This window comes from Chionomys nivalis, chromosome 3 (genome assembly GCF_950005125.1).
Source record: "Chionomys nivalis chromosome 3, mChiNiv1.1, whole genome shotgun sequence".
Taxonomy (NCBI): domain Eukaryota; kingdom Metazoa; phylum Chordata; class Mammalia; order Rodentia; family Cricetidae; genus Chionomys; species Chionomys nivalis.
The window spans coordinates 37,582,749-37,605,412 of NC_080088.1; the positions used below are offsets into that span (position 1 = coordinate 37,582,749).

Genomic DNA, 22,664 nt, shown 5'->3' on the forward strand with positions numbered 1-22,664 from the left:
ACCTTTTTTGTTGTTATTGATGTTTTTTTTAAATAAAGGTTTATCTGTGTATCTTTGGAATCTGTCCTGGAAATTGCTCTGTAGACCAGGCTAGCCTTGAACTTATAGAGATCCGTCTGCCTCTAACTGAATTCTGGGATTAAAAGTGTGTGCTACTGACATTTGACTAGAATGCAATCTTTTAAACATCATTTTAAAATTGCTGTTTCTGTTTCTGTGGAAATACATCAACAATTTTGCACAACGTCCCCAAGTAATTCAGATATATGATGTAGTTTAGAAGCCTCAGAACCACAACAATGGTTTTATAATTAATATTTCCCACTAGTTTTCTTTCCCAGTAACCTATTTTCTCCACTACTACATATTTAATTTTAAAAATATTTTTAAATTGTTCTAATGTTCTTCCCTATGGTAACATTTGAGTGAGTAAAAAATGGTCAGTGTGTTCCACTTGTTCAATATCCTTGCTATCCAGTGCACGAGAGATGGCCCAGAGATTAACTGCTTTAGTGTTGGTGTAGAGGACTGGAGCTCAGTTCATCTTGTACGATTTAGAGACTTATGAATGCCTCTAACTCCAGCTTCAAGGATACTACACTTACTTCTGACTTCTATGCATACCTACACCCATTCAGGTGTGCACGCATGTACACACACACCCACACACAACTAAAAATATGTTAAAGTCTTTAAAAACTTCTTACCATAGTATTCAACTCATGCTTTTAAAAATTAAATTGGTGTTGTTCCATTAATCTAAATAATTTATTATAAATGATAAATAAAATTTAAAGGACCTTCTGATAGATGTTTGCATTCATTTCAAGTCCATGTCTCTGGTTTTCATTTAATAAACTCTAGCAAATGCTCTTGTACATTCACTACCTTTCATTGCAGAGCCATCCAGTGAAGACATGGAAAAGGAGAATGCAACAGACCTGACAGAGTTTGTTCTTACAGGACTCATTCACCAGCCACTGTGGAAAGTCCCTCTGTTCCTGGTCTTCTTGGTGATATATCTCATCACCATTGTGGGAAATGTCAGTTTGATCACTCTCATCTGGATTGACCCTCATCTTCACATCCCCATGTACCTGTTCCTTGGAAGTTTAGCTTTTGTAGATGCATCTATATCCTCCATAGTGGTTCCAAAGATGCTGCTTAACGTCTTTGCTAAAAGCAAGCTGATCTCTCTATCTGAATGTATGCTACAATTTTTTTCATTTAATATCAGTGCAACTACAGAATGTTTCCTCTTGGCAGCAATGGCCTATGATCGCTATGTAGCCATATGCAAACCTTTACTTTACCCAGTAGTTATGACTAATAGTCTGTGTGTATGTCTGATAGTATTGTGTTTTGTAGGTGGGATTATTCATGCTTTAATTCATGAAGGATTTTTATTGAGATTAACCTTCTGTAATTCCAACGTGATATACCATTTTTATTGTGACATTATATCACTGTTAAAAATTTCCTGTACTGACACTTCTCTTAATTATCTAATTGTTTTTATTTTCTCTGGCTCAATTCAAGTTTTCACTATTTCAACAATCCTTGTTTCTTACACTATTATTCTGTTTACAATCTTAAAAAAGAAATCTGATACAGGCATAAAGAAAGCCTTCTCCACCTGTGGAGCCCACCTCTTATCTGTGTCTTTATACTATGGTCCTCTTCTCTTCATGTATGTGCACCCTGCATCTCCACAAGTAGATGATAAAGATATGATAGACTCTCTATTTTACACAGTCATAATTCCTGTGTTAAATCCAATAATTTACAGTTTCAGAAATAAGCAAGTCACAGATTCATTGGTCAAATTATTACAGAGAACTTTTTAGACTTGTTATATTATCTATTGTGTTTGGATAGATAATCACAAAACAGTCAAAATTCAATGTGACAGTAGTTCATTGTCCAAAAAATTTTACTATTGTAATTCATGTAATACTTTAATTAACAAAAGTACAAGTGTCTAAAATCTTCTTTAAAAATTGAAAGTCTTCAAGAACACAAGAATACTTTCTAACAAATGTTATTACATATGAGGATAATTACATCAGAGAAAATTGAACCCAGTGTTGAAGTTTTTTTCAGTGTGGCTTCATAAGTGTATTAACTGTTAAAAATGGTATTTCTGCAAATCATAATTGAATATTATTTCCTTTATACCAATACTGCTGTGTAGTTTGAAGAAACACCAAATTCAACTGTGTGGAGGAGACAGGCTTTTATTTCACTGCACAGCAGAACTGTAATATATGCCTAGTCATCAACATGTCTTTATTTCACTTATTTAAAAAATGCTTAATTTCTGGTGCACGCCTCTAATCCCAGCACTCATCAAGCAGAGGCATGCGGATCTCTGTGAGTTCAAGTCCAGCCTGGACTACATGAACTAGTTCCAGGAGAGTTCAATGTGATACTTATAACTCCAGGGAACAACAATAAGGTGAAGCTCTGAGCTTGGAGTAATTAGATGAGTGAACAGAGTCCAGGCTCCATAGTCTAGGGTCCTTCTAAAGCCATTTTCAGTGCTGTTTTGTATTGTCTGATGGTCTCACTCTTGAGAGCTTATGTAGTTCAAAACCCAACAGTAAACTGGACAAGTAGAGAGAAATGTTCAACAAAGAGTGCACAATGGGGAGGAAAGACTGCCAATTATTTTTAGTTTAGGTAAAATGACACTATTAAGCTAAAGCTTCAAGTAACACCATTATTGGAATATATATTTGAAAAAAAGGAAGCTTCAAGTGCATATTATCAAATATTAAATAATGATAACACTTTATGATACAATAATACAAAGTGTATTTGGAATGGCATGTAAAATTAGAACACAAATAAGCAAATGTACAAGTGTGTGTGTGTGTGTGTGTAACAATTTTCCTGTTGGCCTTTCATGCATTGTACGTTTTCATGTCTCCCGAGCTATCCATCTACAGTTCTACCTTGCCTTTTTTCTATCATCCTTGAAATGCCATAGAGATTTCTATTGATGTAGCAGAGGCACTCACTCTAAAAATCTTACCTCTGTTCATGTAAAACTGTAGTTTTTATATCCTACAACCTGCAAATACTTTCTTCTTTTAGAAGTGATGCTGTTAAGTAATTGTTGATGACAAAATGGATGAATTCAAACCCCTTTTAATATTTTTAAAGTATTTTCATAACTATAAGACAGTATGCACATACCTTATTAATATCTCATTTATTTTCATACGTATCTTGTATAGATTTATTCTATATGCTGATGTGGGCATGTCTATATTTTTTTTTACCAACCATTTCTCACACTGATGTGATTTGAGGTCCTTTCCAATGAAACCTTCTCTAACTCTTAGGTCTTTTTCACAATTCTCCAAATGGAAATTTTGTCATTTCCAAAATGCATCGTTGAGATTTGTCTGGACCTACCTTACTGTCTTACGTGCTTGCTTTCCCTTAAAAATTCTCTTCACAGAGAATCCCTGTCCTGCCTTGACACACCCTTACCATTAATACTCCATATTAGTTTGACATTTCAAGGTCTGACCAAACTGTGACTGCTTCCTCATAAGGCTTTCACATAACCACAACTAGGTCAGGAAATGTCACTCATTCGAATAACTTAATAACACTTATTGGGCCAAACTTGACCTTATGTAACACATAGCTTTGACTTGTAGATTGTAATCTAAATTCCTACTGCTCTGTTACTTTTTGGTTTTTATTACAGCAGCTTACACTTGTGAGACCTTACATAAATATTTGCAAAATTGAAGTGTATTCACGAATATACAAAATGCAATGAGTATGTCACTCCTTGTAATGAAAACTTCGCCCCTGGTTGGTGAAATGGCTCTGCTGGTAAAGCTTGTTGCCAAGGCTTAAGAACTGAGGTTGGAACATTTCCTTAAGTGTCTTTCAGTAATTTTTGATCCCTCTGTTGAGAGTTCTCTCTTTAGGTCTGTACTCCATTTTTTTTAATTTATTTATTTATTTATTAAAAATTTCCACCTCCTCCCCTCCTCCCATTTCCCTCCCACTTCCCCTCCTCTTCCCTCCCCAGTCCTAAGAGAAGTCAGGGTGCCCTGCCCTGTGGGAAGTTCAAGACCCTCCCCCCTCCATCCAGGCCTAGGAAGCTATGCATCTAAAGAGATTTGGCTCCCAAAAAGCCAGTAAATGCAGTAGAATCAAATCCCAGTGCCATTATCATTGGCTTCTCAGTCAGCCCCCATTGTCAGCCACATTCAAAGAGTCCGGGTTTGATCACATGCTCATTCAGCCCCAGTCCAGCTGGCCTTGGTGAGCTCCCATTAGATCAGTCACACCATCTCAGTGAGTGGACGCACCCCTCACGGTCCTGACTTCCTTGTTCATGTTCTCCCTCTTTCTGCTCTTCATCTGGACCTTGGGAGCTCAATCCAGTGCTCCAATGTGGGTCTCTGTCTCTATCTCCATCCTTTGCCAACCTACCTCAGGATCCAGCAGTTCCACTCTTGGGAATATACCCAAGAGATGTCCAATCATGCTACAAAAGCATTTGTTCAACTATGTTCATAGCAGCACTATTTGTAATAGCCAGAACCTGGAAACAACCTAGGTTCCCCTCAATGGAAGAATGGATAAAGAAAGTGTGGCACATATACACATTAGAGTTCTACTCAGCAGGAAAAAAGCAATGACATCTTGAATTTTGCATGCAAATGGATGGGAATAGAAAACACTTTACTGAATGAAATAGCCCAGACCCAAAAAGATGAATATGAACCTTAATCTGGCGATGGATGGAGATAGAGAGAGAAACCCACATTGTACTCCATTTTTATTGGATTATTTGTTCTTTTGATGACCAATTTCTTGAGTTCTCTGTATATTTTGGAGATCAGACCAAAAGATCTTAGTGAAGATCTTTTCCCATTCTGTAGACTGTTGTTTTGTCTTGGTGACTGTATCCTTTGCTTTACAGAAGCTTTTCAGTTTCATAAGGTTCCATTTATTAATTGTATCTGTCAGTGTCTGTGCTACTGGGGTTATATTTAAGAAGTAGTCTCCTGTGCCAATGGGTTCAAGTGTACTTCCCACTTTCTCTTCTGTAAGGGTTCAGAGAACCTAGAAAACAATGAGGACCCTAAGAGAGACATACATAGATCTGATCTACATGGGCGATAAAAAAAAGACAAGACCGCCTCAGTAAATCGGGAGCATGGCAACCTCGGGAGAGGGTTGAAGGGGGTGGGAGTGAAAGGCAGCAAGGGAAGCAGAAAAAATGTAGAGCTCAACAAAAATCAATTAAAAAAAGAATTGAGGCTTGAATACAATTACCTCAGAACTCACATAGTAGAAAGAGAAAATTGGCTCTCATAGGTTGTCTTCTGGCCTCCACAGACGCTCTATGGCATGCACACACACACACACACACACCCCACAGGTACACCACATAAATAAACAAGCAAACAAATGTAAAGAATGAGCCCAAATATATTTCTTTGCATAGAATCGTTGCTGGTTGCTAGCTCAAGCTGTTGTTGCCACTGTTTTTTCTTGGTAGACATAGATATCATACAACTAAACTGATAGTTTCGTTAGCTTGGATAGACAAGATATAGTAGAGAAACAATTGCAAGGATCAAAGAACTGATGACAACATGTAAGTATTTAAAACAGACACTGTGTCAGTATAATTCCAGAGTTCCTCATCTCTGTAGCGAGCTGCGTGAAGCCACACCTGATGGCAATGTGTAGAGAGCTGCGTGGAGTCGCACCTGATGGTGCTGGCTCCCGCCCTCAGCGATCCCGAAAGCGAGTGCTCTCTGTGATAATCAACTCCTATGACTAAAACCTGACTTATGCTATTATCACGCAATGATTGTCAGCTGCTTGCATATGCGCGGACCTATGGGCAGTGCCCACCTGGCAATCTGGGGTTGGCGGCCCAGGCCTACTTAAGGGCTGGGAGAGGTTTGCCCAGAGAGAGAGAGAGAGAAAGGGAAAGAGAAAGAAGCTGTGAATAAAGTCCTGAATATACTGCTTAGCAAGAAGAGTCCAGTGTTGCGCGTCTTCCTTGCTGGACAAGGCGGCCGTGACACATCTCAATATGCTTGAAGATCATCATGGCCTCAAAAGTTCCCCTGAGGGAACTCACCTAAACCTCCAGAAACACGGAAAGGTTATCAGTTCGGCTACAGTTACCCTTTCTTCCCAGACACCACAGCTATTGCACGTATTTGGTTGCTGTTATATTCTATCATGCTGATTTATTTTAAGTTATCTATTGCTTTATCCTGTCATCATTATTATTATCATTATTGTTATTTTTATTATTAAAGATTATACTAATAAAGAATATGAGTCTTCTTCTTCCACAATTCAATTTTATTCCCCATTACACATTACATAATGGATATTAATTGAAATGTAATGGATGTAGTAATTTTTCCTTTGAAAAATTATCATGTAAAAGATGGTTTAGTATCAGACTGCCCATTCATTTGTTTAAAAAGCAGTTTATGTTTTAAAATTGCCATGTAAATATACTAATAATAGTTGACATACACTGTGTTGTAAGAATACATTATATCCTCACTTGGTGATTTAAAAGAATACATATCTCTCATTCACCTCCATATACATAAATAAATGTATAATGTAAATAATATATGTAATATACCCACTCACTTTTACAGTATTTTATAAAATATTTTAAAATACTTAAAATATTTTAAAGAAATTTCTGATAAATTTTCTTAGGCTAGTACTTATATGAAATCCAAAACTTTAACCAGGAAAGTATTTTTCCATCAGAGATCTGGCTGTGGGAAAACTTTGAGCATATGTTCATGTGTCCCTTTAGCTGAATTTTATTATTCAGTAATATTATAGCTACTGCTGTAGGAATAGTTCCACAGTGACTATGGGTGATCAGGTATCCTTATAGCAGGATGTAGAGTCCTTTGGGTGTATAACCAGGAAAGGATAGCTAGATCATGCTGCATAAGCTGTTTAAAGATTTTTAGCACCCATACTGATTTCCATGTGGGCATACCAGTTTGCACACTCACCAGTGGTGAATAAGTGTTCCCCTTTCATCACACCCACATCCCTATTTGTCTTCTTATGTGGTTTTGTGATAAGATGAAATATCAAACTTGTTTTAATTTGTATTTCCTTGGTGGTTGAAGATGTTGAATATTTTGAAAGGTTTCACAGCTATTTGCATTTGTCTTTTGAGAACTCTCTGTTTAGATCCATGCCCCATTTTTTAATTGTCTTGTTCTCCTTTTTGATGATTTCACTTGTTAGTTCTTTGTATATTCTAGATAATGACCAATTGTCAGATGTGTGCATGGTAGACTTTTTCAGTTTTGTAGACTGTCCCTTTATTAAAATGACGCTGTCCTTAGTTGTACAGAAGCATTTTAATTTCTTGAGGACCCATCTATTAATTGCTAGTCTTAACACCAGCTGCGGCGCGCAACTCTGCCAGCAGAGAAGACGACCACAACAGGATTCTTCTTGGAACGTACTTTATTGGAGCGCAGAAGACTGAAGTTAAGATGGAGGCGAAAAGACCCCGAGCCCGACCGCGCAGGGAATATATACAGTGCCTGGTCCGCCTATGATGTGTCATTGCTTGATTGGCTCGGCCCACACTGATGCAATTGCGTGAGCAAGACGTGTGAGCAATTGATAGGTGGATTCAAACCACTCTTGGGCCGGTAGCGAGCGTGCGCAGAAGTTGTTTGCTACTAGGGACACTAGCAAATGGCGGCAACGGGCTTAGTGCCAGACCCTGTGAACATGACAGCTGACAGCTCCGAGGTGCGCAAAGCGCCTGGCGCACAGAGCGCCGTGGCGCGCTACATCGGAACATGACAGCTGACAGCTGACAGCTGACAGCGCCGTGGTGCGCAGAGCGCCGTGGCGCGCTACATCTCCCCCTTTTTTGTTTTGAAACAGAACACCCGATCTAGCGGGGAATTTCATGACTTTCCTCACGATCAAGGGTGCAAGAGTACCCTAGTCCAACATCCTCTCGAGTGCAATGACAACAAGGTCAACGAGGTGCAAGGACTGTTAGACCGGGTGAAAGAGACAGAGAAGAGGGGAGCAAAGATGCACCTATCTCCGTGCAATGCCCTAAGGCTGGAGGTGCTGAGGCTGCATCTTGCTCAGAGGCCATCAGCAAAGATGCACCTATCTCCGTGCAATGTCCTAAGACTGGAGGTGCTGAGGCTGCATCTTGCTCAGAGGCCATCTTTAAGGCTGCTTAGCCAGACCTGGGGGGAGACTCCTTGTTCAAGGGCAGCAAGAGCCTGTACCATAATTGCTTTGTCCCTGCGCAGGCGTGTCCTAAATCGACAAAGGAGCCATAAGCATATGACCACACCAAGGCAGCACAGGGCACTGAAAATTCCCACACCCACCCACTCTTTGAAATAAGAAAAGGCAGAGTAAAGCCAGTCAGAAAACTGTCCAAGAGTTAGAGACTGCACGTAGGTGCTATTCAAAATGGTGATTTGGAACAGCTGCTCTTGAAGTAGCAGTTCCGTCTCTTGCGACCAATTCCCCGCCAGGTATCGTCCAATTCGTTCAGACTCGTTCTGCCAAGAGTGTCATCTTCTTTGCATCTGTTTGAGTCATCCACAGCAGGATGATCAGCATCCACTGAGTTGTCTTCATCCTTCGCAGCGATCTTCAATTCTCTGGTCAGTCTTACTGGCACCCAGATTGGGTCCTCCTGATCCTGTGGGAAAACACAAACAGCTCCCCTGGATCTGGCAATCACCAGATCCGGTCCACTCCATTTATTTTTTAACACATCTTTCCACTTTACTAGGGTGGATTCTATGGCGCTCATGCTTGCATGTTTATCAGCAGGTGAGCGATATTGGGGTCCTGAAAAACAGGGTAAGCGCTGGCCAATTTGTTCCAGGTACTATGCTTGATAAAGGAAGCAGACGCCGCTGAAGGCGCCGTTGGTCTAGGGCAAACATCGTAGGGCGGAGGCTTAGTATATTCCGGACTATACCACTCCCTCTCGCACTGTGCCACTGCTTCCTCTAAGACTTGTTTCTCCTCCTCATCCAACCAATCCTCCTCATCCAACCAATCCTCCTCATCCGAAGATTGGTCAATAGAAAAATTAACAAACTCATCCAAAGGTGGATATATACTTTTCTTTTCTGGGGTTGCGCTATTCTGGAATTCCTTTTCTCCGTTCCGAGAGCTATTGTCGCTCTCCTTGGTTTCTTTCCTTTTAGGTCCTCCCTTTCCTTTTGATTCTGACTCTGACATGCTGTCCTGGTAGGCAGAGAGTGCTCTGCGGCCTTCCTTCAATGCCTCGACACATTTACCTTCCTTCAGACAAGCCCTTACTAATTTCCATAGGGGAAATGTCCCCCGTCGGAGTATGCCCCGTTCTTTGGCTGCCTCAAGATCTCTACCCAATTTCTCCCAGCAGGGAAGGTTAATGTCCCCTGAACCAGCGAACCAAGGAGCTACTTGATATACATCCTCCAAGAACTTCCTCAAAGTTCCCTCCGAGACTTTCAGGTCTCGGGTTCTCAGTAGTCGCTGGAGCGGACGCAAAAATGAGCTCACACTCGCCGAACTGGAGGCAGCATTCCCCATGCTGTGTGCTTACCTACGCACAACTTATACACGGGGAGGAAATGCCGACCTATCTACGCCGGACTTACTTTCGCTTTGACAGGTCCCAGTGGACACACTCCCGTCCCGGCTTATAACCGCGTAAGAAGGAACAGCGATGAACGCAAGAAAAAGGCCAGAGCACAGATCAGTAGATCGGCTCCCCCCACCAGCATGTCAGGAAATTAACTTTCGGAGGACTTACCGGCCGCCGCTCCGCACGTCCAAGTTCTGAATCCTCTCACTGACGCGAGGGTCTTTTGCCTGGTGCCTAGATGTCAAGGTTCCCGGGTTTCGGCACCACTTGCGGCGCGCAACTCTGCCAGCAGAGAAGACGACCACAACAGGATTCTTCTTGGAACGTACTTTATTGGAGCGCAGAAGACTGAAGTTAAGATGGAGGCGAAAAGACCCCGAGCCCGACCGCGCAGGGAATATATACAGTGCCTGGTCCGCCTATGATGTGTCATTGCTTGATTGGCTCGGCCCACACTGATGCAATTGCGTGAGCAAGACGTGTGAGCAATTGATAGGTGGATTCAAACCACTCTTGGGCCGGTAGCGAGCGTGCGCAGAAGTTGTTTGCTACTAGGGACACTAGCAAATGGCGGCAACGGGCTTAGTGCCAGACCCTGTGAACATGACAGCTGACAGCTCCGAGGTGCGCAAAGCGCCTGGCGCACAGAGCGCCGTGGCGCGCTACATCGGAACATGACAGCTGACAGCTGACAGCTGACAGCGCCGTGGTGCGCAGAGCGCCGTGGCGCGCTACAACCAGCTCTACCAGAGTCCTTTCAAGAAAGCCCTTCCTATACCAATGAGATCAAGTATTTCCCTTACTTGTTCCACTGCCAGATTTAGGGTATCATATCATCTGCTGAAGTTCTTGGACCATTTGGAGGTGAGTTTTGAGTGAAGTGAGAGATAAGAATCTAATTTCATTTTTCTACTTGTAACTACCAAGTTTGACTGGCCACATTTACAGATTCTGTCTTTTCTCCAATTAATATTTTTATTTGCTTTGTAAAATTAAATATGTATTTTGAAGTCTGAGTTTGTATGAGGGTCCTAAATTCTGTCCATTGATCAATGGGTCTATTTTATATACAGATACAATGCTGTCTTATAACTTTGTGTATAACTTGAAATCTTGAATTGTAATACCTCCAAAAGTTTTCTTTTGATCTTTCTTCTTTCGTCTTTGTTCACGATTCTTTTTGCGGGAATATCCTGGGTATTTTATAATCCCATATGAAATTTAAAATAATTTGTCAATTTCTGTGAGGAATTGTATTGGAATTGTATTGACAGAAACTATGTTGAATATGTATTTTCCTTTGGGTAGGATATTCATTTTAACATATAAATTCTATAGATCCAGGATATTGTAAGTTTTTTGTTTCAATTCTGAAGCAGGAAGGGTAAAACTGGAGTAGAAGAAAGAAAGGTAGGGTAGAGGAGGGAGGGATAAACAAATGACTTTCTAAAACAGTCATATGGAAGCATACTGACCACTGCATAACACAGGTTTTGACTATATGATCAGTAAAATACATAAAGGATCATATTGTTATGAGAAGGCTAGAGAGATGGCTCAGTGATTAAGAGCACTGTCTGCTCTTTCAAAGGTCCTGAATTCAGTTTCCAGCAATCACATGGTGGCTTACAACCATTTGTAATGAGTTCTGGTGTCCTCTTGAGGAAGAGACCTGGTCAGTTGTCCTCATCAACTTACACCATGAAACCCAATATGGACAAGTTCAACAGAACTGCCATATATGGGCTGCCCATGCAAGCTTCAGCATTGCAAGGAATAAATTTCATTTTAATTTATTGTTATGAGATACCCTCAATTATAAAAAACATTTGTATGTATATAAATCTATGTGTGCATACCATTTACACACACATACACTCACATTACTATGTTTTGAATATACAATGTATACTAAAAAACTAATTTATTGAATTAAATTTTCTCAGGATGGTGGATGGGATCTCTACAAAGTGACTGATTTTTCCTCAAATCTTTAAATTCATGGACACTGCTGTTTGAAAAGCAAGGCTATTGGCCTCTATCCTATAACATATAGTTTTGTTTTTCCTCTACTCTTCTGCCATGACTTTTGCCTACTTACTATAAACTTTTACCTGATGTATGATTGAACTAAGGGAGTTTAGAGATGGCCAAATGTAAGATGTTATTTTTAATATCAGGACAATATTATTTTTGTATTTTCTCTTGTAGGAAATATAGACAGCTGCTTTAAATTATGTTTTGATTAGTACAGACATCATGACAACAAAGCACTCACTGCATTCAATTTCATATCTAAACCAAAATTGACATAAAGCAACCGGGTATGTCAATTATGATGAAATGTTTATCAGTCTTTTGGGAATACCTGAATTTTGCACACACTTCCATCAGCAATGCCCAGTTGATGATCTGCATTTTAACCCACAGGGAATCCTAAGGCATTCTGAGGGGAATTTCAGTTCTTCATATTCTCTTTCCTAGGAACAAACTTCACAAATGTGCAATTGGTTGACACTGTGTTCAAAGATTAATTATATAAATAGAATTTCCCTTAGTTTTCTTTGTAAGTGAAACCATCTAAGTGAGTCGGGGAACTACACAGTCTTCATATCAGGGCTGTCATGTGTCATTTTTGTTTTTGAAGGATCTCTACAATTCCTCAGAAGATTTGGTAATATTGAAAATATTTCCTAATATTAAGTCTTATAAAGAAGTTTTAAAATTTACAAGGTTTAAAGTCTATGACCTTATAGTAATTTTTGAATTTATACACAAAATGCAAAAATAGCCAGGGTCTAGCTTTTAAAACTAAAGATTGAAAAATTTGCATGAATCATCTTCATGACTAAAATCTGAGCAAGGAACATAGCTATAAATTTAACTATTCCTTATAAAAATATTTATTGTTCTTCCACTGTATTTATAAAAGCTTTTCCAGATCTGTTGAGATAAAATATGAGTGCTTCAGAACTCGGGTCCCAGATTGACATTATTCTTGTATAAGAAATAATTAGACAATTCTGCTATAAAGACCCATCCAAGGGAGTTAAATTTTTTATTAAAGCTGAGGGTCTACAAATTAAGTAGTAATTCCTTTATACTCCTCATGTGACAATAGTTTCATTGGGTATTATAGATATAGATAGATAGATAGATAGATAGATAGATAGATAGATAGATAGATAGATAGATAGATAGATAGATAGATGATATGAACAAATGAATATTTATAGTTATAATTATATGTAAATGTACACTGAAACACTTTTGTATAAATATATATATAACTGTAATTGAGTTATTTACATATAATGTGTTATATTTGTTATATTTTTGTATATATATCAACATTTGTTATTTGAAAAATTCCTACATACACTTTACTTGAGGATTTTCAATGATTTTGTGATTTGGGATAGCATGTATGTAAACTCATTCACTATAAAACTTACTTTATCTGAACAGTTACCGGCATTGGTTCTTCATATAGTCAGTATCTAGTTGATATTTGGCTTCTATTATTTACTAAAATGAGATAAAGTATTACTTGCATGTGTAATGAACCTTTAGACGCTGACACTGTACTTATTACAATTTTAAAGCTGAAGCTTCCTCTTAATAATATACAGATTCCATAATAAAATAAACTTAATTCTTAACCAAAGTGAAGTTATTCTGATAATACACCTATTAGTAACATAAAGGTTAGAATGAATGTTCCCCCAAGACTGCTGAGCATTTCTCAGTATTTTGTTTTGGGTATCTCTCATTCTCCCTCTTGTCTCCTTGGCTTGCCTTTACTATATCTATCAACTTATGACTTGGATTTTTGCCTATTTTTATGACCTTTTCTTTTCTTTACCTCCATGTAAGTTTAGTTTTTGTTTGTTTGTTTTTGTTTTTTTTTAATCTCTCATCTCTCTTTTCTTCTCTGATTGTCTCCATTTCTTCTCAATTGCCCACTCTTACTTTGGAGAACTTTCTTAAAGTATTTTACAAAAGAAACAAGTTATATGGATCCATGAAACAGACAAATGTCAACTATCCTCTGTGGTTAATGAAGGGTACTGTATCGTTCATGTTCTTGATTCTCATGCACTCCTTCACATTAACATCTCGCTACTCCATGATTTCAATTCTATTCAATAAAGGAAAGTGCTCTTGTTGAAGCCACTAACACTCTCTGTATTTCCCTTCTCAGCATTACTTTCTCTCTCTCCCTTAAGCATTTGTTTTTACACTTGGCACTGTATTTCTGTGCTATTCTTAATGTCTTTCTTTATCTAGTGTTCACAACACCCAGTCTCCTGGTTCAACCCTGCTCCTCTCTTTGATCACTCTGCTTAATATGGTTTCCTTACGTCTCTTTTCTCTCTCCTTTTGGACATGTAGGTCTTTGATTTAACATAGGAAATGAGTTTATTGAAAGGAAGTTGATGCTAAAAGAAAAAATGGAGGAACTGTGTCTAGACAGATGATTTGGCAGTAACAAGTATTTGTTGCTTTTACAGAGAGGTCCCAGGTTGAGTTCCTAGTATGAATATGGTGACTCACAACCACCTGTAGCACTAGTTTTAGAAGATCTGAGAAATTAAAATACATATGGTAAAGATTTGACTTCTTATGAATTCCTTTCCCCATACTGAGCTTAAAATATTAGTGAGTGTTCTATTATACTTGTTTTATTTCATTTCAGGTAATGTCCAGTGAACAACATATGGAAAAAGAGAATGCAACACTGCTGACCGAGTTTGTTCTCACAGGACTCACTGATCATCCAGAACTGAAGGTGCCCCTGTTTCTGCTTTTCTTGGTGATATATCTCATCACTGTTGTGGGGAACCTAGGTCTGATTGCTCTCATCTGGAGTGACCCCCACCTCCATATCCCTATGTACTTTTTCCTAGGGAGTTTAGCTTTTGTAGATGCTTGGATATCATCCACAGTGACTCCTAATATGTTGGTTGACTTGTTATCCAAGACTAAGATAATATCACTTTCTGAATGCATGATACAATTTTTTGCCTTTGCATTTGGTGGAACCACAGAATGCTTCCTTTTAGGTACAATGGCCTATGACCGCTATGTAGCCATATGCAAACCATTACTTTATCCAGTAATTATGACCAATAGACTATGCATGCGACTGTTAGTTTCCGTATTTGTAGGTGGCTTTCTTCATTCTTTGTTTCACGTATTATTTTTATTCAGGTTAACCTTCTGTAATTCTAATATAATACATCACTTTTATTGTGATATTATGCCTTTGTATAATATTTCCTGTACTGATCCTACTCTTAATCTTCTATTAGTATTTATTTTGTCTGGTTCAATACAGGTGTTCACCATTATGACTGTACTGGTTTCATATACACTGGTTCTGTTTTCAATTTTAAAGAGGAAGTCTGTCCAAGGCCTAAGGAAGGCTTTCTCTACCTGTGGAGCCCATCTCTTATCTGTGTCTTTATACTATGGCCCTCTACTTTTCATGTATGTGCTCCCTGCATCTCAACAAAGAGATGATCAAGGTATGATGGACTCTCTGTTTTACACTGTCATAATTCCTGTGCTAAACCCAATTATCTACAGCCTGAGAAACAAGCAAGTCAAGGATTCACTGAAAAAAAGATTAGAGAGGCATGTTTAGGTCTCAGAAGTCTCTTATTCATATTCATTATAAACAACCACAGATGTTTCCATTTTTGTATATTTTTGTTTTGGAAAGTGTTCAAAGATTTTTGCAATTATAATTATTACATTTCTTTTATACTCTGGTTAAATCAATTTTCAAGTGTGTTAACAATGATAAGGCAACATATACAATAAAATCCTTGAAATGTTAGTATTTCTAATCTGAAAATGTTGAAGAATCTCATTAAGTTTTTATGTTGTGTTAAATAAAGTAGAAAAAAAACATTCCACTGGTGTATGTGTTCTTCCATGTGGCTTTACTAATTCAGTAGTTATTAGAAGCAATACTGGTTCTTTCCAGATGACTTAGTGGGATATGTCCAACAGCAGACAGGGCCACGTAGGTTGAATTCTTTAACAGTATTTATCCGTTATGTATTTAGCTTCTATTTTCTATTTTCATGTTTAGGCACATGAAAAACAAAACAAAACAAAAAAATAGGAAATCTACCAGCTCTTCAAAATTTTTACCTAAGTTATTTCTTTGACTTTTATTGCTTATAGAAATTCCACATACCATAGAAAAATCAATAGAAAATGAAACATAATCATGAAGAAAAAGACCAAACTTTGAGTATTCTCTTAATTTACCCTGTATCTGCCCATGAGGAGAGATGCTTATCTTTTCTTTGTTTATGATGTCTTGAAAGGCCTCTTTTTGGAGGGAGGATTATCTTACTTGGTTTTGCTACTGTTTATTGTTTTATATCTATATATCTATGTATTTTAATAATTATGTATGTTTTTATTTTTTCATTATTCTCAAGAACTTTATATTAGAATACAATGCCATATGATCATATCTACCTCCAACTTCTCCCTTCAAATTTCCCCATATACATCATATGCAATCCTGGGTTTCATACAAAGTCTTTTGTTAATTATACCATATATTTTCTTGAATATATGAATGTTAATAGGCAGTACTGAATGTTAATAGGTAGTACCTATAACTGTATCAGTCAGAAAGCTAAAGGATAAAATGGAAGAGTTCAGTTTGAATGGATTTAATTAAACAAAAGTGGCACAATATAAAGGAAATGGCCTTGATTTGACAATCAAAAAAGTCAGTCTTCAAAAAAAAAAGAAACACCTTTTGGCTTTTTACTTTCTTCAAAATGATAGTTTTATCAAACAAACAAAATATTTTACTGTCAGGAATTTCAGACCACTATGCAAATTTCAAATGTAAATAAATACAGCCCTGAACTATTTGTTTTTATTGAATGTTTATGGAAAATTCTACTAATACTCAAGGGAAATTCTGTACTCTTTTAGTATCATGTAAAATGTTGTCAAACCTTCCTCTATGCTAGAGCTACACAGTTACTTACCTACCCTGAAACTCTTGTGCAGCTGCCCACTTCCCTCTTTTGAGAAAATGCAACTGGTTTACATGTGCATTTGCAGCTGCTTTAATCAACATTCAAGGCTTTTTGCTTTATATATGCTTGGCCAATGTCCACAGGATCACCATATCACAAAGCGGGGCTTCTGAGCCCAACCCTACTACTGAAGCAGATTTTACATGTTTTTAATGGGCTATTTTAGAGGCTTGGTGCTATTCATATTTGGGAGGCAGAGTTCTAGTCACTACCCATCGAGGAACTTTGTCTTTTTTTCTTGCCCTTCTCCTTCCCCTTGACATTCATTAGTACAATTTCCCATTAGATTTAAGCTTGAACTGGTGGAGAAAGCTGATCTGAGCTTGCATTCTCTACCAGCTCCATCTGGGGGTGACTCCAGAAGCGCATCTAGATCTTTGGACTTACTAAAACCATGCTTAGATTAGCTCAGAGTTATACAAGTCAAAGCAGAAAGAGCACATATTATATATGAATGAAAATTTGTCTAAACATTTTCTACTTGAGGTTGAAAATGTAAAAACTTGTCAAGTCTTTAAATTCTACCCTGAGGCAGAAAACCAGAAAAGAAAATGCAATATAATATACATTCTAACAACTCAATGATGTGCATTCATGTCAAGTTTATGATTTCAAAGGCTGCAAAACCCAGTGGAACTGCTGGAGCTTTTCGGTGGATGGTCCAACTTTACAATGCCTAAGAGAGCAGTCACTGTCCTAAAGGGATTTCCCAATAAAGTCTCTTGGGGAATCAATTTCGTCATGCCTTTGTCTTAAGATAAAAGCACATAGTTGTGCAATTGTTGAGGTCCTGTTTTGAAAGTGTATTTATGCATGAAACCTCTCCTTAGCTTGAGAAATGCAGCCTCTAAATGAATCAACATACAAGCACTGCTGCCTATACTTTTCTCACTTCTGTGTTAAAATTGGACTTTCCTACTTTATGAAACCTAGGGCTTTTAAACTTCTCCTTGATTCTTTTTAGGATATAGGTAAGAAAGAGATAATGTGTATAATAATTATACTATTTATTAAAAAGTTAATATTTTCATTACAGATGGTTGTGAGATACCATGTGGTTGCTGAGAATTAAACTCAGGACTTCTGGAAGACTCATATATACATACAGAACAGTGTATATTAAATAAATAAATCTTTTTTAAAATGTTAAAATTTTGTTTAATACATAATAACTTAAGACCACATTTATAAATTGTTCAAAGCGGAAAGTAAATATAGAAATCTATTAGAATAATAGTTTATTTTTATGGCTAAAGTCAGAGACAGCAAAATAGTTCTCTAAATGATTAATTTGTCTTTTTTATTCATTTTACATTACAGCCATAGTTGTTCTTTAATTGCCATTTATTACCTTGAACCTAACTATAATAACCTTATAAGATAAATTATGGAAACATATAATTCATTTTAAAAATGTACATACAATGATTCTCATACAATTAGGAAATATCCTAATTGTTTATGATACAAAGATAATACTCTTTAATTAAGTATATTTTAATAAATATTTGATGTGGTAGTAAAATATAAGCTCTTGGTTTTTTCACCCACTTCTTGTAACAATTGCATTGTATATTACAGATACACAAGATGTCATACAGAAAATGTATCTCAACTGTTCTTTTTCCATTTATAACTTTAGAAATTATGCATGCATAAAAGTATTTTAGAAGCCTAAATTTCTATGTGACTTGAACTTTCATATAACTAAGCCTATACAAACTCAAATTCAAATTGTTGGTTATTTATACAGCCAGTTTCAACTTTTACAAGTGACTTGACATTATTCTTCCAAAAGAAGTGTTGGAGATGAAAGTATTTTCAAGTAATGTTCATAAACTAAGAAAATGAGCGTATATTTTAGAAAGTTGTAAAGGCAGTTTTAATTAGGTACATTAGATTTGTAGATTGGAAGGACACGTTCTTTTTAACTATCAAGGAAAAGAGGACTAGGCATGGCACATATGTTTAATCCCAGCACTAAGAAGGGAGACAAAGATTAACGGATCTTTATGTGTTTAGGGCCAGTCAGGGCAATGTGGTGAAATCCTGTATCAACGTAAATAAACAGGTAAATGATTTAATGAAAAGAACACAAACCACAACAGGAGGTATAGCTAGTTGGAGAAAATTTTGAAGATAAGCAGGATGCAGTGACTCATGCTAGCTTAGAAGTGACACAGATTAATCAGTAAATCCCTGTAAAAATCCAGATAAATAGCAAACTGGATATTCTGAAATCTCTTAAGTCTTACAGTAGGTTGGAAAATTATTCTATTTTTAATTTTTCTTCCAAGTTGTATGTAGATTACACAATTCATCAACCAATCTGTGAGGTTTGTAAAATGTTTTCTCTCTTTGGCAGCCTAACTGACCTTTATGTTTCCAAAAATAACATAATAGTTTCAGTAATTTAGTTCTAATTCCTGTAACAATCAAAATGAGGGGAAAATCAAAATATGAAGAGTATTTGGCTAGTGGAATTACATTTATGAATAACACAAGGTTTGTAAATAAAAATTAAAATCCAATTTTGATTCAGTACACAAGTTATGCCGGAAACTAAAATTTGATTTTAGCTCACAGTTAACTCTTCGCATCACCAAATGAATTGCATGTTTACAAAACATCTTCATGTATAGCCTCTGGCCCTTTTCTTCTGACACTTATGGAATTTCTTTATGTTCACTCACTTTCCTTTCAGAGGACATCCAGTGAGGTCATGGAAAGGGCGAATGCAACAGTGCTGACAGACTTTGTCCTTGTAGGATTGCCACTCCAAGCTCAGTGGGAAGTCCTGTTCTTCTTTGTTTTCTTGGTGATGTATCTCATTACCATTACAGGAAACTTTGGCTTGATCACTCTCATCTGGAAAGACCCTCACCTTCACATACCCATGTACCTATTCCTCAGTAGTTTAGCTTTTGTGGATACTTGGGTATCATCTACTGTGTCACCCAAAATACTGGTCACTTTGTTATTTCACAACATGCAGATCTCTCTCTCTGAATGCCTGACACAGTTCTTTTCTTTTGCAGTCAGCGCAACCACAGAATGCTTTCTCTTGACCGCTATGGCCTATGATCGTTACGTAGCTATCTGCAAACCTCTACTTTATCCACTGACCATGACCAATAAATTGTGTTCCTGGCTAATCATTTTGTCATTTGTAGGTGGCTTTCTTCATGCCTTAATTAATGAGATTTTTTTATTGAGGTTAAATTTCTGTAATTCCAACATAATACATCACTTTTATTGTGATATTATGCCATTGTTGAAGATTTCCTGTTCTGATCCTTCCATTAACTTCCTGTTGGTATTTATCTTGGCTGGTTCCATTCAAGTAGTCACCATGGTGACAGTTCTAGTTTCTTACACATGTATTATCTTTACAATCTTACAAAGCAAGTCTTTGAAGGGGATAAAGAAAGCATTCTCTACCTGTGGAGCCCATCTCTTATCTGTGTCTTTATATTATGGCCCTCTTCTCTTCATGTATGTGCGCCCTGCATCTCCAAAAGCAGATGATCAAGACATGATGGACTCTCTGTTTTACACAGTTATCATTCCTGTGTTAAATCCAGTTATCTATAATCTAAGAAATAAGCAAGTCAAAGATTCAGTGATAAAAGCTTTAAAAAGAAATGTTTAGATGTGATAATGGCATTTATTATCTTTTGGACAAAAGTCACTGTATTCACGAATGTAAAGTTATTATAACCAAAATCGTACATTGGTAACAAAAGTAGTTGCTTTGTACTTCTGCTGTGTTTGCTAACCTAGTTGGCTCTTTTCCTGAATGAGAAATTTAACATTAAGAGGTCAGTATGTATGTATGTAACTAGCATACATAATTTGCCAAGTTTTACTTTTGCTTGAGTGAGTATGGGGAAGGTCTTTGGGGACTTCTGGTAACTTAGACTTCTTAGCAGCCTAATCCTGTACAGGCCTAATCTACTGATTCCTATGATCTAGCTTATCCTTAAGAATTACTTCAATATTTTACTGCTGTATGGAGGCCTGGTAACCCAGACTCCCAAAATAATTACACACAAAAACCATAATATTTAAATCACTGCTGGGCCCATTAGCTTTTACATCTTACTTGCTAACTCTTACATGTTAATTTTAACCACCTCCATTAATCTGTGCATCACCACAAGGTCGTGCTCTACCAGCAAAGTTTCAGCATGTCTGTCTCTGGTGGTGGCTCCATGACTTCTCTTTTCTCCACCTTCCTTCACCCAGCATTCAGTTTAGTTTTCCCTGCCTAACTCTATTCTGCTCTGCACAGGCCCAAGACAATTCTTTACTAACCAGTGACACTCACAGCATACAGAGGGGAATCCCACATCACCTCCCCTTTTCTGTTTAAAAAATAAGGAAGTTTTTAATTTTAACATAGAAAAATTACATACAACAAAACAGCTACCAAGCAAGAATTACAGTTACAATATTTATATCTACTTTATCTTTTACCATATCTAAGGAAAACTATAACTATATTCAACTCCATTAAAGACTTCAGAAGGGGCCATTTTTATTCAGACCACCACAAGTACCTACTCTTGGAACCTTCAGTTACCTTTGTGGGGCTGTGACTGCTGCTACCAGGATGGAGGCCGCTCCCAGTGTGCCAGTTTTACCATGTCTTCTTGGAATTGAGAGCTCAGTCTGGTCTGCTAGTCCTAAAGATCAAAAGCGGGAAAGAAAAGCCTTTGAATGAGCCTATGTAACATGGAGCACCTGGAGCAAAACAAAGGGGTGTATCAGAGATATGTGCTGAAAGCTAAATGAAAATGGACACTCTTGCCTCCCTAGAGCAAGTAGACTAACAGGGACCGTAGATGCTATCCCGTCTTTCTCAGATTTCCTCCAGTTTACACTGAATTGTATGTCATAATGAAATGTGTTGCCAAGAAATGTGGAATTAGATTCCAGCCCCCGGCTATCGTCTTAATTTAGGACAATGAGACCGAGGGAAAGAGCAGCCAGCGCATTATGCCAGTCCGAAACTTCTCGAAGTTCTCAGACTGCACCAGAGCTGCTGAGCAATTAAAGAATAATCCACGGCACAAGAGTTACCTGGAGCAGGTGTGTCCCTGAAGCAGCTGGAGAAGCTGTTCAGTTTTTTACGAGGTTACTTGCAGGGGCAGAGCTTGGCAGAGACGATGGAACAAATTCAATGGGAAACAACCATTGACCCCGAGGAAGACCTGAACAAACTCGATGACAAGGAGCTGGCCAAAAGGAAGAGCATCATGGATGGACTTTTTGAGAAAAATCAGAAGAGAAAGGATGACCCCGGTTTTGTGTATGACATTGAAGTTGAGTTCCTGCAGGATGAGCAGCTGTCCTGCACCTGGGACACAGAGTCAGCTGACGAGTTCTGAGACCTCCTGCTCCGTGTCTACGAAGAACAAAACTCGGTACCAGAAAATCTGTGAACGCTAACAGAATATAAAACCAACATACTTGCATGTGTTGCATAGGCCTATGAGAAACACAGCTTAGGAATCCCGTTAGAGATGGCAGTCCAAAGGGAAGGTAACTCAGAAATTTGTAAAAAGATATTTTAATAATATTACTCAGGAAAGAGATTAGAGCCTGATTTCCGATGAAGGCTGAAAAGGTGAGAACCTGGATTACTGCGGGTAGATAGCAGGGAAGACTTCCCTCAACAGAAAGGGGCCTGTGCATGCCCCCCGAAGGCCACAGATGTTTCTAGATGAAGCAAAGGGGGAGGGTGCAGTAAATGGACACGGCATAGACATTTTTGAGAACGAGTGAATAATTATAGTCCGACAAGATTGGAGTTAACCTGTGTTCATTATGTCTGCGAATTTAGCTCTGGGGTAGACAAAAGCACCTGCAAATGCCTCACAGCTGCCGGTGCATGCAACGCAGCA

General features: G+C 37.9%; 3 protein-coding genes and 1 pseudogene across 3 annotated transcripts; all 4 read left to right on the plus strand.

Moving 5' to 3' along the window:
* Window positions 1-911: 911 nt before the first annotated feature.
* LOC130870942 (olfactory receptor 187) lies at window positions 912-1,847 on the plus strand. Its single transcript, XM_057763917.1, has one exon. The coding sequence runs from the start codon at window positions 918-920 to the stop codon at window positions 1,845-1,847; it is 930 nt and encodes a 309-aa protein (XP_057619900.1). The 5' UTR covers window positions 912-917.
* Window positions 1,848-14,348: 12,501 nt separating this feature from the next.
* On the plus strand, window positions 14,349-15,326 carry LOC130871579 (olfactory receptor 186). Its single transcript, XM_057765050.1, has one exon. The coding sequence runs from the start codon at window positions 14,379-14,381 to the stop codon at window positions 15,324-15,326; it is 948 nt and encodes a 315-aa protein (XP_057621033.1). The 5' UTR covers window positions 14,349-14,378.
* A 4,133-nt stretch (window positions 15,327-19,459) lies between these two features.
* Window positions 19,460-20,407, plus strand: LOC130871748 (olfactory receptor 5H8-like). Its single transcript, XM_057765333.1, has one exon. The coding sequence runs from the start codon at window positions 19,478-19,480 to the stop codon at window positions 20,405-20,407; it is 930 nt and encodes a 309-aa protein (XP_057621316.1). The 5' UTR covers window positions 19,460-19,477.
* Window positions 20,408-21,545: 1,138 nt separating this feature from the next.
* LOC130872113 (centrosomal protein of 19 kDa-like) lies at window positions 21,546-22,148 on the plus strand (annotated as a pseudogene).
* Window positions 22,149-22,664: the final 516 nt, after the last annotated feature.